Source organism: Argiope bruennichi, chromosome X1, assembly GCF_947563725.1.
Source record: "Argiope bruennichi chromosome X1, qqArgBrue1.1, whole genome shotgun sequence".
NCBI classification, from domain to species: Eukaryota; Metazoa; Arthropoda; class Arachnida; order Araneae; family Araneidae; genus Argiope; species Argiope bruennichi.
This window is the reverse complement of record NC_079162.1, coordinates 10,129,777-10,150,052: the sequence shown is the minus strand read 5'-3', so window position 1 is coordinate 10,150,052 and position 20,276 is coordinate 10,129,777. Positions and strand designations below refer to the sequence as shown.

The 20,276-nt window shown below is 30.1% G+C and overlaps 1 protein-coding gene across 4 annotated transcripts in view; it reads left to right on the top strand.

Moving 5' to 3' along the window:
- The window catches only part of LOC129958936 (leucine-rich repeat-containing protein 24-like), a 214,797-nt gene extending 196,420 nt beyond the window's left edge, over positions 1-18,377 (top strand). For 2 of the 4 annotated variants that reach the window (XM_056071686.1, XM_056071685.1), the window contains 2 exons: positions 10,751-10,852; positions 14,050-18,377. In XM_056071686.1, the coding sequence (XP_055927661.1) occupies positions 14,179-16,104 (1,926 nt within the window). In that variant the 5' untranslated portion in view covers positions 10,751-10,852; positions 14,050-14,178 and the 3' untranslated portion in view covers positions 16,105-18,377. The remainder of the gene's footprint in view (positions 1-10,750; positions 10,853-14,049) is intronic. The other 2 variants (XM_056071683.1, XM_056071684.1) reach the window with 1 other exon arrangement.
- Positions 18,378-20,276: the final 1,899 nt, after the last annotated feature.

The following is a 20,276-nucleotide window of genomic DNA, read 5'->3' as shown; positions in this document are numbered from 1 at the left end:
GTTAATATTCCTTTTAAAAGAAAGGAATGGGGATAGAAAATGGCAATTAGACTGAAATTTCACTTTTTTTTTTTTTTTTGGATAATGGAATTTTTATCTTTTTAGCATGAGTAAGATAACAAAAAAAACATTTTTATTTGTTCCGTGTGACAATTCAAGACTTTTTCGGAAAGAATTCGATTTAAAGCTCTATTTTCTAGTTCAATATACTAATAGTTATCTTTCCATATTTTTACAGCTGCTGACTTAACTTTTCGCTGTAATAAAGGAACCTATTGAATCATGTCATTTTTCATGTATAAATTTAAAAAATCCTGATTTATGAATTCTAGATAATCAGCAAAAAATAGAATAAGCCAGCTGGTCTATAATTTCTATTGTGTAATATCTTCCTTAAAAAGAGACATTTAATTCAGTCCTGGTATATTTTAAGAATAAATTAAAGTTAGATTGACGATGTTAATATTCATCTTAGAAGTTAATTGATTGCTTAAATTCTGGGCATAAATTATTGATACTTGCATATGAAAGTATCTTTGCTTCAGAAGACAGCGTTTTACTTTTTAAGCATATGATTATGTACACTTCGCTAATGCTTTCGAATGTGTTTACAAGATTATAAGTAATACATTTTGTTCTAACACTTCTTTTGACAACATACAAATCAAAACAACCCCTTTTTCACGGATCTCTTCCAAATGAAATAGGTCCATGTCTTCCTATGGGGAGGGCCTCCTGTTAGCGTGCGTCCACGACACGCTGTTGGAATGAGTGTTCACTATGTCATTTAGAAAATACATTGATCGAAAGAATAATGAGATGTAGACTGAATTTTCTTTTTGCTTCGAGTGTTGGGTATTTGTCGATATATTGATAGTTTGGCCAATGTACTGATCGATTTGGTGGGGTTCTTTCGAACACGCTACTACTTCAAGGCAGCATTTCCCATTTATCAGCTTCTGAGCAGAAAGTTTGCCCAACTGGGGGAAGGGACGTCTTCGTGACGGATCGGTTTTTGTTTCCCTCTTTACAGTATCGCTACACGCGATACTGTCTTGTCTCACTTATCCTCGAGAAACGAATATTTTGTTTTGTAATTGAATAAAATGCGTTAATTACATTCGTGTGCCTGACATTTCTCACTCTGGTTTGATGCATTTCTGATAGTGTTGTGATGGCCCTCGTGTCAAAAGGTTTTATCATGAATCGTTCTTGTGACAGTGCATTTGTTTACGATGTAAAGCAACCATCTTAATGGCTTTGGCCAAGAAAAGTAGCTTTCTGAATACATTTAAATGCTTAGCGATAGATGCAAAACTTTGATGAAAACGAAATATGTAACGGAAATTGTAATTAATCATGCTTCGTTCTTTTTATTTCCTAGAAACTGAGATAAATTTCGTTAATATGTAAAGTACTGTGGATTAATTAGTATGTAGCACGAAAGATAATAATTGATAAAGAGTTTTATTATTTTTAGAGTTTGAAAAAGAAAACTTAATAAATGCGTGTATAAAAGCAACGTGGAACATTCGTCAGCTTCCATATATCAAATAATTCTGTTCGTATTCCGATTAATATACAATAGTTATAGTATTTTTTGCAAACCTTCATTGAGAGCGATTTATTTTAAATTTTATCGTATTTAATGATGTATAAATTTCTTACATTTTTCAAATATAATTTAGATTTTCTTTATATTTCTAATACTCGTTTTTATTATCAATCTATTACATGAAAACTCTGCAAAATTCAATTATTCATATTTAATTGATTTATATCCTATCTCGAAATAGTTTTTTGGCAGTGACCAAAAATGTGTCATTAATCGGGATGTTTATGAAGCCAAAAAAGAATTACCAGAACTTAGAGGAATTATAATTAGACCATTTCCTCCTGTCGATACGTCCTCAAAGGCGTTTAAACTCCGCTTCTCAAGTTTTCCAATCGTTCTAAAAGTTAGTTGTTCCTGGATGAATTTAAGAAACACTCAAATTTCCCTCTTTAGTCACCCGGTATTAATGAGCGAAAATGGAAGAGCACAGCCACATGTATTTCTGAACTCTATTCGTTTACACCTCAACGTAGATTTCTATGAATATTTTTAGTACTCAATGGTATAATGTTGATTTCTGGGTGTTAATGCAAATCAGCTTTCTAGTCTTAGAGAATAAGATACATTTTTTCATCATTAAGATGTATGAACCAAAAATTAATTTTCAATACTCTCTTTTTTTAAAACCAGTATGAACTAAGATTAATGTTATATAAAATTGCAAATACTTTCAGTTTTATTTAAAACATTTAATCATTCATTTTTAATAAGACAAATATATTTCATATTTAAATAATAAATACCTGGAATTCGAAAAAATTTTTTGGAGCTGTTCAAATGTTGCCCATTTGTAATGAACTTACTTTCATACTTCATCCTCAAGTTTTTAAGGATGTAACATTTTGAAATATTATGTTTCCAGATTAAATTACTGCCTTATAAACCTGATATATGTATAAAGGCTTTCTTTAAAAAAATACTGAATGCCTATAATGTAAATTATTACTCTGCCTTAGAAACAAATGTCAGAATCGTTTCTTCCATTTAAACATTTATAGTAAATATTGACAAAAATTTATTAAAACATATAATTTTGCAAACTTTATATTTTCTAGAACCTAAATAACCTTAACCTTATTGAAATGAATATAAAAAACTATTCATTTCAAAATAAGAGATGATGTTAACTTTATCTTCACCAAATGTAATAAATACAGTTATCATTAATATAATTTAAAATCATTGTCCTTACAAACGACAGTTATTATTTTTATTTGGAGGAAAGGGGATTATGTTTAAACTTCTCCTCTCTTAGCATGACTTTTTCTGATTTTTTTTTACTAATGGATTTTCATTTTCCATCTTTATTCTATTGCATCGTCAAATACAACACTGGGCTAGTCAACAAAATGAGTGCATTTCATAGAAAATGTTGTTTGAATGTTGATATGTTGAAAAACGTCAATAAATTTCATAACTAACAAAATCCCTTACAATAAAAAATAAGCATAATTGTTATGGGCTCTAAATTATTCAATTAATCTCCTTTTCTAAGAACGAAAAGACAATACTTCCTTTCACTATAATTATCATCATCATTGGCAAAAGCAACTTCTGGGAAGCAAGGTTTTTGTCTAAAGAGTTGATATCCTTATCTCAGAAATATAAAATGTCTTTGTTTGAGATCATTGGTGACTTAGTAAATAATTATGTTTTTTTAATTGATAATCAGAAAAATACTTAATTATTTTACAAATACTCTATAAAGGTATTCGGAGGTATCATTAAATTTTCGTTTAAGTGGTTAATATTAAAATAATATTCACTAAATTTTTAGTAAATCGGTAATTAATTCTTCCAGCGTATTATAAAGTGGCGGTTGAATAATTTTGGATCTTAATTAATTAATGTTTTGTACAAAATGCATTTTTAAAGAATGCATAATATTTAATTAGTTGACAATTAATCTATTTCATTTTATTACTTATAATCTCTTGTCGAAATTAACAATATTTTTTGCATAAAAGGCATGAAAAATTTATTTCAGATATACATCAGCGCTACTTCTTCATGCACGTTTCTTCGAAGTAAAATGGCTCAGTTTGGGTGGACTAAAATTGTATATTTTTGACAATTAATAGTCTTTATGCATAGATCGTAAAACGAAAAGCAAAGTGTACCAGCTTATTAACAGAAAATTGCTGACTATTTTCCTCAAATTAGCAAATTTTATATCAAAACAACCTATCTTTTTTTCACATTGCTGTGTTCTAATAACAAGTTTTCCATATATGACAGTTTGAAATTTCGTACATCTACGGGCAAAACGATATTCTGAAAGAATTAACACCTTCCCTGTTTCAATTGTGTCAAGCATATTGGCTTTCATTAGCGCAGTCTCCATATAACTCGGAAAGGATAACTTTCGCTTTAGTTGGGCAAAATGTCTGAAAGACTAATATTTAAGTAGCAAAAGATTTTAAATTCTTCTATGAAATTTCATTTTTCAATGCAAGAATATTTTGCAACATAATGATTTTTTTGTCAAGAAGCATGCAAGTATTTAATGCACTATGAAAAAGCTACCATAAAGAAAAGCACTAGAATTTTGTTCTGATATGTATTATTTTTTCTTAGAAATTAGAAATGTAAGTCGAAATGAAAAATACTTAATGTAAGTCATTGTATTTAATGTGTTCATAAATTCCGAATATTTGTAATGTTTAAAGTAACTTCGAATCATTCAGCACTTATGAAATTATTTGTAAGGAATAATAATATATACTTTAATTTGTTGTTTTGTAAATAATGAAAAACAAAACCTTTGAACTAAAATTTTTATAAATAATGCATTTTGATTTGCGTTCACCAACTGCAAAAATGCTCTACTAAATTGAATGGGTTGCATTCATGAGGATGTTATCCTGCTTGTCATCACAAACTGAAGTTTTTTTTTCGGCCGTTTTCATTTTTGTAATTATTATTGTATTTATAAGCTTTTATTTAACTTGACTCGTTTCATATTTATAAATATCAATTTTTTGTAATCGATATTTATCTCAGTTTCTTATGTATTAGCTTTCTGAAGTTCTGCTCTAGTTTTCTGTGTTCTTGGTGAGAGAGCAATTTATTAATATTTTCAGAACATAAGCATCAATTTGTTGATTAATATAATTTGAATTTTCATGCCATATTGCAGGCGCCATCTTGAAGTGAATTTCAGAAATTTGCCCCAAAGTACCATAAAATTTATAATAATTTATGAAATGCGCTTCATATTTAAAAAAAAAAACAAAACATAAATGATATTTTAAATACACGATTTTATTACTGCATTCATCATTTAAAATGGATATTTTTTAAAATATTTAGAGGTCAACAAAGCCATAAAAACTGAAAAGCAATACTTTGAGAACAATATGCTGTAATAAATTTGAAATAAAAGAAAATTTTTAAATAATCATTAAAAATTTAAAAATGTTTTATCAGTGTGATTAAAACTTATGAATGAAACTTAGGAATGTGATTGCAACAATATTTCTATGAGAACATGAAACTTCTCTGATTTTATTTTGATCTCCGTATTTTTTTATTTCAAAAATTGACTTTCAAGCTTAATAAAAGAGTGTTTTAAAAATAATTTAAATAATTGAATATATTATTAATTAGACTAAAGTTTCGGGCATATAATTGAACTGGCTGGTGCTCTTTCACTGCTTCAGGCCATTAATACAAAACGCCACGGACACCTATTCAAATGACAGGGAGAAGCTAATATTTATATAATCACGTGAATTTGATAAGGGACACTATATAAAATTCATTAACTATTTGAATTATTTCTGAATGCCAATAATCTATACTTGTGAAATTGCATCAGTTTTCCCGAAAAGTTTTATTTTGTGAACATAACATAAAATGTTATCAACATGACTAGATTTTAGTCTTAAACAATCCTTAACATGAGGATAATCTTTTCCTGGCGTAAAATCTCCTGTCATGTAATGAAAGTTCATTCCATTCCTTGTCTACTTACCTTGTGGTGACAGAATATCGTATACAAGTTTTTCTTGCTCTGCAGTATCAATATATTAGCTAATGCATAAAAAGAAACGGCAAGAAATGGTCAAGTAAGGACTTTTCTCAACCTAAAAATCCATAAGGCACTGAAAGCTATTGCTCAACTTTTTTAACTTTTAGACAAAGGCGTATTTATTTTACGTGTTCAGAAAACAGTATGAGATTCACGTGCCGCCAGGGAGTTAGTTTTCAGTCTTGCGAAAGATATTTTCTTTCTAGACATCAATCAGGCAGTGGTTCTTGCATTTGATTATTTTCTTAGAAACAAATCTCTTTTTTTTTCGGTAAAAAACTTGCGAATATCGTGAAGTATCTCTTTATGGGTGTAACATGCAAAATGAGCATACAATATTTATAATCAACATTTTCACTACTTCAGAAGATAAATTGCTTCTTTTTAAGAATTTGTTATTATAAATTTGGATTTCAAGCCTTGTTTCAGATCGTCTGTTGAGAAATTATTGAAATGAGACAGTGCATTTAGAGAGTGTGCAATGAATTCTAAGGAACCAAATAAACACTCATTCAATTAAATAATATTGGAACCAGATAAACACTCCTTCAATTAAATAATATTTTTAATGCATCATTGATTATATTTTATATAATATATATTTGAAAATTTTGTGTGGAAATGACGTTGCCTTCTCCTAAAACAGAAGAACTGAGAAAAAAAACTTTCCATATAATTCAGTTGTTATATCAAAGCATATGAAAAATATTTCGTCCAAATCTCTTATCAATAGAGCAATGAATTTCCATTTTTATAAAGAACGCGGGCGTGCAATTATGTGCAAACGCTACAAGATGTGCCTGTCTACACGGGGTGTTAACAATATCTCAGATCTGATTAACTAATGAATTGTGCTATAGAAAATTTCCTTCACATCAGTAGAATGCTTATAAAATAAAAATTATATAATTTGTTATGTAGTTTAGATGTTAATTTACTGTAATATTAAAAGTAAGAAATAAAGGCCCGCTATTCTATGAACTTAGAAGCTTCACAAACACTCAAATCAAAACTAATCATTAAAATTGGAACTATGGAAATAATGATTCACTAGTAGAAAAAAAAATGAGTCTTCAAATTCAAAATGAAATAAAATAATAGAAATGTCTTCCAACTGTCATGTGAAAGGAGAACATAAGGAATGAGCATGATAAAAATTGCAGGCCTTAGCACATAGATCTTTGGTACAATCCACCATAAAAATGTAAATTAAATATTAAGTTTACGATCCTATACTTTTTATTTATACTTAGTGTTACTCATAAAAAGAAAACCTTTCCGAATCTCTGAAATCCAAAAAAAAAAAAAAATTAGGATTTCACCTGATATATTTTTCAACTTAGCTCAGCATTATAAAAAAAAAACCTAGGCATTTATACACACACACATATGTATACAAGATGTTGCCGAATTCGACCGACAAATTCAGAGAGATGATAGTAGACATTAAGAGAATAAAAAATGACCATATAATATAGGATCCCAAATATCGTTTAGTAGGTGAAAATTGCAAAAATATAGGGTGTACGATAATTGTTGGAAACGTTAAAAAATTAATAAAAAAATGACAAATAATACTTCAACTGTGATTTTTTTCTAAGTGAAAGCACATTCATAACATTTTTTTTTTTCATGTAGGTAACATGATAATTCGATGAAACAGTGGGGCGTAAATTATCGAAAACGAAAAAGTAGCATGGAATCCTTGTCTGCAAAAATATTAAAACTTGATGAAAAATAAAAACATAAAAATGCAAGGGATTTTGTACACTTTAATTTGATATAAGAATGCAGTGTAAAAACTGAAGAATTTTTAAGATATTCAAGAAAAACTAAAACGGGAACCAGAAAATATCGCTGCATAATCGGTACCGATGTTTGCAGAGGGTGTTGCCAACTTCGAAAGATAAATTCAGAGAGTTTATAGTAAGCATTCTGGAGATTAAAAATTACCATAAAATATAGGGTCGCAGGTGGCGTTCATTTAGTGAAAATCGCAAAAACAGACATCGAGAAATCAATGAGCCTGGCGAAGACAATGGCCCTATGAATGCGAGGATTAGGAACAAGGTAGCCGGGAAGAAGAAGCCTTCTCTTATGTAAATTTTCCATGCGTTTGAGGAAGATAAGAGCAGCGAACAAGTATTTATGAATGAGCATTTCAGAATTGATGGTCGTTAAACTTCATTCGCAAACAATATGTCCAATATCACGAATGTTGAATATGCGGACATGCATTTATCTCACGGCCGAGTGGATAGCAATGGACGCCTAGCACAAAGAATGTACCAAGAGCAATATCCGAGAGGCATTGTTCGCATTATACCTTTTTTTTAAACATCGATTGATGGCTGCGAAAGACAAGATCATAAAAATAATGAGGCCAAATACAAGGTTCGAACGTAGTGTGCGCACACCTGGCACAGAAAACAGAGATTTGCAGAGATTTGTCGATACTCTATCAACAAGCACACGATCAGTTGTAGCTGAACTGGGTATTCGACACGAAACGGTGAGGTTATGGATGCTGAAAAATGTATCCCTTCTACTTGCAGAAAGTCCAACTCCTATGCGAAGGTGATTACTCACGTCGGATGAAGTTCGCATGCTGTATGCTTGATACCACACTATAAGATACACATTTCTGCGAGAGACTAAAAAAGTAGAGACTTTATTCTCAGACGAAGCCTGCTTTACGAGAGGAAGCATCTTGAACACATACAATGAACATATTTGGTCATTCGAAAATCCCCTCATCACTATTTCGTCGAACGTACAACACAAGTTTAATATTAACATGGCACGGATTCTCGGATATCATCTATTTGGAGTATCTTCTGCCTCAATGGCACAAAGTTACGCAACTCCCTGTTTTCTTCCAGCATGTTCCTCCGTCTCTTTATTGCAGGGAATACCGAACATTTTACTGCAGAACATTTGGTTAATGCATGATGGTGCACCGGCACATTTTAGTTGCATTCGTGAAATCTGACATGTTGTTTGCGAATGAAGTTTAGCGACCATCAATTATGCAATGCTCATTAATAAATACTTGTTCGCTGCTTTCATATTCCTCGAACTCATGGAAAATGTACATACGAGAAGACTTCTTCTCGACTACCTTGTTCCTAATCATCGTATTCATAGGGTCATCCTGTTCGTCAAGCTCTTTGTCTTTTGGACGATTTTCACTAAATAAACCTCATCTGCGATCTTAAATTCTATGGTAATATTTCATCTCCTTAATGTCTACTATAAACTCCCTAATATCAATTATCTTTCGAATTTGACAACACCTTCTGCAAGCATCGGCATCAATGTTGCAGCAATTTTTTCTCGTGGCCGTTTTAGTTTTTCTTGTATATCTTGAAAAATCTTCAGTTTCTACATTGTATTCTTATATCAAATGAAAGAGTATAAAATTCCTTATATTTTCATGATTTTATTTTTCTTCAAGTTTTAATATTTTTGCAGATAAGGGTTCCAAATTAATTTTTCGTTTTCTATAATTTACACCCTACTGTTTCATCAAATTCTCATGCCAACCACATGAAAAACAAAACTTTTAAGAGTGTGCTTTCACTTGAAAAAATATTCATAGTTGAAACATCAGTTGTTATTTTTTTATTCATTTTTTACAGTTTCGAAACACCCTATATTTCTTGTACACCCTATATTCTTGTACTCCCTATATTTTCCCGAATTATCCCTATATTTTTTTTATGTTGTATGGTATTTTTTTTATCCTTTTGATGTCTATTATCACCCCTCTGAATCTGTCGATCGGATTCGACAACACCCTGCTTATATAATATGAATAAAACAAATAGAAATAACACGATTTTAGGACAGATTTTCACAGTGAGATGTTACTATAAGAAAATTGGTACATTAATGCATTCTTAATAACAAAGGGTAGGCAAAGAAATGCAGAATTAGTTCAGATACGCAAAGGATTCTACTAGAAGCAACACATGATTACGATGATAAATAACAATTCATTTTCTTTTTGTGTTAAAGTTTGAAACCCAAGAGTTATGTGATTTTTAATACCCTTTCTTCGACAATTATATATATATGTAATTATGGCGGTAAAAATATTTCCGTCGTATATTATCTCTGTATTTACGAATGAGCTTATGAACAATTTAGCAATTTAGAAATAAACCTTATACACGTGTTATTACCACTTTTTTAAAGAACTCAAAAATATTTTCTAACACATTTTTTTTAAATTGTCTTTTTTTATGTTTGTATATATGAAATTTTTTAGATATATTTTACTCAATTCTTTATGTGATATAATTTTCAGATTAGCTTTTTTCTGTGTTTTTGATGTCACTATGCAATTTTGAAATTTTCGAAAATTTTCAATTCGTATTAAATTTCAATACCAAACTATTGGTGACAGTTGATAGTGAATCTTGGGGGAAATGAGTTGATAATGTTTTCATAAATGAATTATAAATTTAAAAATTAAAAGTGAAAAATAATTAAATTAAAGGAAATGTATATTTTTTAATGATAAGCGTGATTTAATTGCTTATTGTACTTCTAAAATACATTTTTATTAAATTTATTTTTATATTGAAGTGTCAGTTCAAAACTTTATCTCGCCATATCTCACTCACATTTCCATAAACTGAGACTTTCTTAATCTAAATTATATTAGCATGCAAATAATCTTTGCATCACTCTGTTAAATTTAAATTTTATCAGAACACTGAAATGAAAAACAATGCAGAAATCCTGGTTAATATTTATGTTTACAAACATGTTTTGCTGCATCCATCCAAAATTAATGACCGTTTTACTTTCTTGATATGATAAATGTGGCAAAGTAAGGAATCCGATAAATTTACGAAACATCTTCCGTTAACATGCTCATTTACAAATTCTTCTGATGATTTTGTATGATCCGTGCGTGACTTGAAAGTTGTGACGGTTAATGACTCTCGTTTCATTTTTATTCTTGCTTTATCAATACCGCATTATAAATTCCCTATTAATGTGAAAGGATCAATTTTGATGAAAAATGTTTCTTAAAGGAAACGTTTGTAGAGTTACGATTAAGCTCTATTTTTTTTTTTTTTTTTTTTCAGTTTTCTAAAAATGATCATAATATCTGCTGCATAACATTTCTACTTGAATTGAAATTGTGAATTATTCTTCCTGTTTACTTACATTTTCACAAGATAATACAGGTATGTTTAAATTTAAAATATAATCATATGTTTCTGTCAGAAATTCGTATCATGAAATCTATTTTTTTTTAATGAACAATCACCGTAATGAACCTATTCCAGAAAGGAAATGGTTCGTTCAGAATGTTAAGCAAGGCCATTCTATATTGCATTAAAGTAATGATATTTCCTTCGTAGGTTGTATCCGTATGTAAATAGTAGCAATAAAAGAAAAACATAATTTTAGCTGAAGAAATAATAAAGAAAATCGGCGGAAAATGCAGTTACAGAATAATCATTTTTCTGGATTGTTCTGCATTTGACATTATATGAAGCGAATGTATTTTTAATTTCACTTCATTTATTTTATTCTGAGTTTGAATATGTATTTAAAAACTAATGTCATTCACCAAGTTTCTTTTATAGTGATTTTTTTTCCAAATTTCGTTAACGGAAGAAGTAAAAATTGAGACACAATCTTATTACTAAAATAAATTCAAAACTCTATCAGTGAATTGGTTTTCAAAGAAATCTAAATTACAATATATTTTGCTTTTCATTAATCTTTTCTTATTTATTTTTAGTAGAATTATTGTGTATTCACGACTATTATTTTTCTCCTTTATTAATATATGAAGTACAATATTAAATGTTTAAATATTTATTTAAAATTTCCAAATTTATCAAAATAGATAAGCTTTTAAACTTTATATGCAATTTCTTTCATTTTAATTATCGAAAATAAACACTTTATGACTTAAAGAGCAGAAATTTTTCATTTTGAAATCATAAAATTCTAATATTAAGATAAAAGGAAGAAATTAAAAAAATTTACAATTTGTTTTGTTCTGTTCTCTACTTATAAGGTGTACTTTCTACCCTGTGAAACTGCATCAAATTATTTTCTTGCATAATTTTATGAGCATTTATATTTAAAATTAGAATTAGCTGAAAAAACGAGATGGAAAAGAAATTAAATCCACAAATTTTGGAACTACGCGCTTAGTACTGTAGCACAAATCAGAATGAATTATGTATATATAAAATAAGCAACGAATCTTAATAAGTATAACGCAATAGTTTTTGTTTGATTTTCATTTCCTTGACTTTTAATTTCTGAAGAACTACCTATTGATATAAGTTGATGGATGGAGGGGGGGGGGATATGTTAAGTATGTTAAGGAGAAGAAAAATAAGTAGAGTTTTCTCATTCTGAGTTACACTATAAATCCAATTGTATCCGGACATTTGGAATCTGTGTGTTTCGAATTTCTCATGAAAGGCTTGATGAAATGCCCTTAAACTTCGGTCATGTTCAGAATATGCTCATGAACTGAAATTCTTTTCTTTTCTTTTTCATGAATTTTTGACCACTCCCCTAAGTACCCTCTTAACCGAATATTCATTGCAAAATGTATATCTGCACATGATCGAAATTCAAGGGCAGTTGGTTCAGCTATTCAGGGGAAATTCTAAAAAATGTGGAAATCCGAATGTGTACGAATACTTTCAGATGTACAGTATATCTCCCAACGTTTATGATAGCTTACATTTATTTGATGCAGAACAGTATAATATATTTCTGACATTGTTGCATGTCAACAACATGGGTAAATCCACTTTGGATTTTGCCATTTATTTTCACCTCCTGTAGTTTCAGAATATTTCATTTCAATAAAAACCTAATGAGGAAAATGTGTCCGTTTGTAATATGCAAATTCAAGGGAGATATAAAAGCATTAAGCTAAACAGGAAAAGAAATGCTTATTAGTTAATTATTTGTGGAGAAATGATAATCATTGTCGATTTAATGGATAAATTACAAGTATATATTTAAGGAATGAATTGTCCCCATCATTAAGGAACAGAGCACATCAGTGTTTATTTTAATGTAAATGAATAAACATCTCTCGATTCATGAGCGCTTGGAATTTATAGTGAAAACACTGATAGACAAACTTTGTCGAATGAATCAAATGGTGGCTGTGTCGTCTCGATGCATTCCTAGATACCCTACAGAAATACCATGCCTATGAAAAATTCTAGTGAATGATAAATCTTAGCAACATCGATAAAGAGGCTAATGCAATAAGCACTACGCATTTTGGAAATTATATTCTCGGGTAACTTACATGCATTTTTGCACGAATATCCTAGGATTCATATTGCACGAGCAGTTTCTGCTTCTATCGCATTAAAAAAAAAAGAATACTGACGATTCAAGTTGTGGGTTTCTTTTTCTAAAATGAAGATTGTCATTTCAGATTTATGAAGTATCATGAGGGCTAACACGTTAGCCTCTTTGTATAAATAGAACAATGGTATTTCTAATGATTTAATTTTATATGTGAAGAAGATAATGATTGTTATTATTATAAATTAATGGACAATTCATGCGCTTTCTTTTTTTCTCTCCGTTATCACACAATACTATTTCGTTCATTTTTTTTAACATTCGATAAGATTACTTTTAAGAAGCAACAAAAGAAATAAACTCATTTTCGTGCATTTTGTCACAAACTTTCGAGTAACGTAAACATCGTGCTTTTGTTGACTCCGGGTCTTTTATCTTTCCTTTCAATGGCAAGATATATGTTATAAACTTTAGATTGCTAACAGTAAGATACATAACGCTTTCGCCTAACTTACTAGTTATCATCCTAATAAGGATTGTGGATTTTATTTTTCAATCATAATTATTTTCTAAATGGTACACTATTTAAATGTGATACTAAATGATTATTTGTAGGAAATATGCTTTAATTAATAATCAATATTTTAGTCTTAATATATATTAAACTGTGATTTCTTTTGTTACATTGTAAGTAAAGTGCTACGTTTTAATAATATGTTACATTTTAATATTTTTAATCTACTATATTAATAACTCAACTTTTCAATCTTTAAAGTTTTGAAATGTTTATTATAAATATATCATTTTTCTATGACAAATTCTTATCGACTGATGTTTTTTAAATTGCAAAAAAAAAAAAAAAAAAAAAAAAAAAAAAAAAAAAAAAAAATTCTTTTTATACGAGTTTTCAACACTTGTTTTATTTCTTACCTTTACTAATTTCTTTAAAATAGTTCATATGTGTTTAGTGCATTTTTATGTTCAACATAATTTCGCACTATATCAAATAACAATGTGTATGTATTTTAAATCTAAATTTTAATTTCAAAAATAATCTGAAATGCTTTTTAAAATTCTATTCTAGGTTCCAGATTCTAGTTGTTTGCAGCTGAAGGTGACCTGTTTGAAGCGGAGTTGAGCCCTGTCGTACACGACATTGCATACTTAACTACAAGTAGCATGTGTGTGCATTGAATTTCCGCTAATTTGAAATATGATGAATTCAGTCATTATTTTACGAGCCGTAATATGCGTCACCTTTGCTCTCATGGTATCTGTTTACAGCTACTCTGAATGTCCAAGTGTTTGTTCCTGTAAATGGAAAAATGGAAAACAGACAGCAGAATGCACTGGAAAAGGATTGACAGTCATACCTTCGGATTTGAATGCGGCGACGCAGGTAATTGATATTAGTAGAAACAGTTTCACCGAAATTCCAAGCCGATCTTTCCAACAAAAAGGATTAGTCAATCTGCAAAAGATATTTATATCAGAGTGTGGAATAAAGAATATTGTTTCTGGTGCATTTTTCCAACTTCGAAATTTGGTAGAGTTGGATTTGAGTGGTAATAAATTAAAAACTATCCCAACTGCTGCTCTTCAAGATTGCCCAAATTTACGACGTCTGCAACTTGCGCAAAACCCTATTGGTCAAATAGGGAGTGGTGTATTCCCGTCTCTGCCGCATTTAACTAACCTGGGTCTTGCGAACTGTCGTATTAAGCATTTGCAACCTGGGGCTTTAGATGGATTGAGCAATCTCGAATCGATTGAGCTAAATGGTAATCAGCTCACTACTTTGTCCACTGAGGTTTTGAAACCTCTTACTGAGCTGCACGAACTTAATCTTCATAATAATCCTTGGTATTGTGATTGCAAAATTCAGGAAATCAGGTTATGGATGATTGAGCGAAAAATACCTCTATCGATACCTCCATACTGTGAGGCACCATCTGTAGTAAAGGGTATGTCATGGAAAGCTATGTCTTTAGATGATTTTGCCTGCCCTCCTGTTATGATTCGCGTCTCCGCCGAAACTACTGTCATTGTCGATCACAACGCATCCATCCTTTGTCAAGTCGATGCTACACCCAAAGCTTCAATTTATTGGGAAATGACTGGCAAAAGTTTAAAGAATATAAGCAGTATTCCAGAACTACGGGCAAAATATAATGTCGAAACAGAAGATTCGTCGAAACAGTCGAGTATTTTAACCATCTACAATGCTATTGAAAGTGATAGCGATACATATGTGTGCGTGGCCGAAAATAAAGCTGGGATCTCATCAATTAATTTCACCTTACTAGTTGTATGTCCGAACCATTTAGGTGGAGCATGGAGTGGAGCATCAATAACATTGCTTCTTGTTGGAGTTATCTTTGTTATTTTATTAGCTGCTGCCGCAATATGCTTTCTGGTCTATCATCCTGTTTCGCTTCCTTTTGGATCAAAGATAAATCGAAGTAATGTGATACAGCACCTGTCATCCAAGAAACAAGATGCCGTGGAAATGAACGACTTAGGCGAAGAGAAAGAAGAGAAAGATCTCAAAACTACTGATAAACAACCCCGTCACGAGACTGGCAGCAGCGGATATGGATCTGATCAACTGACACCCGATCTGGTGAGCAAAATAGCAGATATGAATAATGGGCCATCGTTATCGACCTCCACAGTCAGCTGCAATCATCTTGATTCCGACAATCCGGTTCTTATTGATGGCTATGGATCAACAATCGACCACTGGCCGCTTGGGAAATCTAAGGCTATAAGATACGATGGATCTCCTATTCGGAATAATATCTATTCGGAAATCTATTTGAATCCTTGCTATGGTAAAGATGAGGATCCTTACAACTATGCTCTGCAGTCATCTGGAATACACCAGTTACCTGATTGCCCTGGAGACAGATATATACCTCAAAACGATAGAGTGCGAACCTTGCGAGGAGGCTACAATTGCGCTTCTGGAGATTCTAGCAGAGATGAGCTGTTCTCTAATTCTGGTCACGATGAATCGTCGAAGAGATATCCTTTGGTTGTCGCAAATTCTAGTGGTCACTACACTCTGCCAGCAAAGGTTAGATTTTCACCTGATGAAGGTTATGCTGAAGAAGGCTTGGAAGGCACCGAGGTATAAATTCGTACAATTTTCTTCATTTTCTTTCATGTGAAAATCCGAAACATTATTCCATATATGATACGTTATGGTGAAAATTCCTTGCCCTTGAAAGACAAATAACATTTTTCGCAGTATTAACCTCCATTGCTCTGAATTTGAAAAGTAGTCTGAAGCAGAAATTTCAATACAGATTTTTTTTAATCAAAATAATGGAGGAATTTTAAAACCCTTTGTGCATGCATCATTTTTACTTTGATAAAACCATGGAAAATATTCCAAAATATTTATACCTCGAAATTATTCCATTACAACCTGATCAGAACATCCCTGAACTAAGCGGAAAGAAATTTCGTTTTCCCCCGAGAACGTAACTGATGCATTTCTAATAATGCAAGTGAATAAAAATATTAATTGTGTAGTCGTGGTTTTGTTGATTGGTGTTTTCACTGTGAACCTTTTCCTCCCCTTGAAACTAAAGCATTGTTTTCATGAAAAATCATTGATATTTTGTATGGAAAGTGGCATAAAAATATATTTGTTGTTTGCTATGTAAAAATTTGTAGAAACAGCCCAATATTCTTCATGTATCAAGCAGTAATGCTCTGTAAAGATATTTTTATGGCCGGAAATGTTAAGTGATGCTATCTAGAAACTTCATTTGAAATCTGAGAACAAGAGCAAAAAAGTGATAAATTTTGATTTCCACTGCAGTTTTTTATTAAATAAACACTTTTGAAAAAAGAAACAATTATAGGAAAGAAGATCAAAATTTTTCAATAAAGAAATTCTTGACCAATACCTTGAAAAAACAGTTTGTGTTATTTCAAATTTTAATTGATCAGTTGAATGGAGTTTGCTTAGTTGAATGGACTCAGTTTTTTTAAATACAAATAGATCACCATTAATTTGTTTGTTTTGTACTTTATGTAAATTTTAAATGAATTTCAATCAGTTTTGTCTTTTATACTTTTTCTGTGTTTTGATGATATTAATTTATCACTGTTTATGTTTGTTTGTTTTTTCTATTTTATAATACAAACAGATTTTTATATTTGCAACAAGAAACTATAAATATTTATTTTATGGACATTTAAAATGCCTTTACCCATGGTGCTAAATTAATTGAACATTCATGATATTTTATTTATACTTTTTAAAACTCATTGTTATTTCTGTACATTTTTATTTGAACTTCCTTTTGTGATTTTCCTTGTATTTCCTGATCACTGAGTTATATAAGCTTCTGCTTAAAAAATTGGTGCTGAGAATTTATTTCCCTCATTTATTTAAAGTTCATATTTTATGTTTTGTCAGCTAACGTTCAAGTTGCAGTTCTAAATTCTGAAGTTCAAATCATGCGAAGTTCAGCTTAATCTTAATTTTTATCATTCATTTATCTGCATTCTAAGAGTAAAAAAAATTACTTGGCAAAGCAAAGTTTATTTAAACTGAAGCCAAATATAACTTAATTATTTAAATAAAAACTACGCACGAACTAATGTCTATATAATGCACAAAATAATAAATTATTAACATCAAATTCTCATTTGTACTTGGAGTTTAAGTTACTCTCAGTTACTATGAATTGTTTTAATTGTACATTAATGAAGCGCTGTCTTGAAACTCATTGTAACTTTTATGTTCTTAGGGAACGGCATTTGGATCATAACGTTCCTTGAATTTTGCTAATATTTTTGAAAGTACATCTATATCCATACAAGAAAAATAATTTCTAGATTTAAATAAGCGTTTCCTGTTTGATTCTTATTAACTGTTGAGATATTAAAAATAATATTTGAAATTCTACACACGGAGCTTATATCGTATTTGAGATTTTACTATTAATCGGAATTACCAGTTTGGAGTGTTCTCAGTAACCAAGCGTCATTTTCATGAATCTTACGTTCCAGTGTATGTAGTAAATTAATTTCCGAGTCCCTACTTTAATCTTACATGTGAAATATTCTTCATTTGTAAAAATCTTTTTATGGTGTCTTTCTGTGTATATGCCGATTTCAATGTAAAGACACTAACAGAGTGGTTATCTTTGCCTGTTTTAATGAATATTCTTATTCCTGTGACAAGATATTCATTTGGTTCTATCAATCCATGTAGCGATTTCATTTTTAGAGCATTTTGAGAAGAAACTTGTAGTAGTTGTACTCCACTTGTATTGCTGAATCATGATTAATCGCATTATATTTATGTATGTTTAAGTGTCTGTCGAACGAAATCATTTTGTTAATGTGTACAAGTGATTGGTAACTGAAATACAAAAATGCTCAAGCTGAGTCTCAGTTCTTGAATTTTTATTATTGCTTCTTCATTTTAATACAAACATTTTCTATATAGAATTAATGCCTTGCAGTGGAAGTGCCAAATAATTTAGATGGTTCATCTTTATTTTGATCAGCGTCATCTTACCTAAAAATTCAAAGAATTTTGATTTTCAAAATAAGCATATACCAAATGTGAGAACTGATTCTTACTCTAAACAGATTATGTCAAAAAAGACAGAGAAAAAATTATTATGCACAGATTGAAATAGAAAACGAATTGATAAAATTTTCCGTGAAAGCATAAACTTGGAAAACGATATGTCAAACACACTACTTGAAAAAAAGCTTTGCTACGCTATTATCATTTCCACGATGAGTGCTTTCAGAATGTAGTAAGATTGGGGACCATTATCATTTCTTAGTTTGTTATTTTCTTTTATTGTTCGTCCAGTATATTTCAAAATGTATCTTCAAATACTTACAATGCATATGAATTAAGATGAATGAATAAGATTCTTATTGAAAGGATATGCCTGAATATGAATATTATTCAAAGGATATGAATGAATATGAATCTTATTCAAAGGATATGAATGAATATGAATCTGATTCAAAGGATATGAATGAATATGAATCTGATTCAAAGGATATGAATGAATATGAATCTGATTCAAAGGATATGAATGAATATGAATCTGATTCAAAGGATATGAATGAATATGAATCTGATTCAAAGGATATGAATGAATATGAATCTGATTCAAAGGATATGAATGAATATGAATCTTATTAAAAGAAGGTAGGTTTAATTTATTCTTAGACGATAAAAAAATGGGATGGTGAGGAAGAAAATGTATCTAAAAGTAAGTATACTGACCTGGAACACGGCATAAATGGCAAAATTATTCTGAACTTATTTTTCAATTTCCCATAAAATTTACATTTTGACACTTACTATGTTTCCCCTTTTTAATCTTGAATTTTTACTTTAAAATACATTTTTTTATCAGACAATGAAGAGAGATTTGAGATTACATTACATTTTCTTGATGGATTATGTTACATTTCAAATCTTACAATTAATATTAATCCGAAAATGAAAATGAAAGCCTCATTTAAGACTTCATAGAATTTTCTGGTATTTTTCTTTCTATTATAAAAGATAGAAGATTGTTTACTGCAAGTAATTTGTATTTAAAGTTTTGTTCTCGTCCTTTAATAAACACATTTGATTTCAAAATAAACTTTAAACCAAAATTAAAAGTACTGCATAACATTATAAATGTGAAATGCGCTTTTTCCTTTTTAGAATAGTATCGAAATCGACGCATAAAAGTAAAGTGTCAGTTCAACAATTAATTATGTATTTCTCATTATTTATTCTATGTTTCATTTGGAAGTGTGCGTGCATGCTCGCTGAATATAAATTCGTGCATTATAGAACTTACGGAAAATTTAGCAGTTATATTTTAGCTACAATTGCATACGAACATGAATGCAAAACATTTTTTTTAATGCTGGACGCATAGAATACTAGCTTTTCATGGATTTAATTATGTAATTGTTTTCAGTAATGTTTCTACATTCAGTGAAATGATAACAATAGTAGCATTAAATTCACTGTTTGAAATATATGTATTTCTTATTAAATTCGAATGATAGGATTTAGATAGAAGACAAGTAACTTTTATAGTGAAATTATTGGAGAGAAATTGCATTTTAACTTCAAAAAACGCTTTAAGGAAGTAAAAAGTTGATGCCCTATTTCTTCGAAAAATGAACATCTTTAGTTAGCACGTGAACTTTTCAAATGAAGTTCATTCTCTAGTTAATTAGTTCCGTAAATCGCGGTTCATTAACTAGTCTTTCAACCCGATTTTGCATATTTGATTGTAACGGCGCGAAGACCGT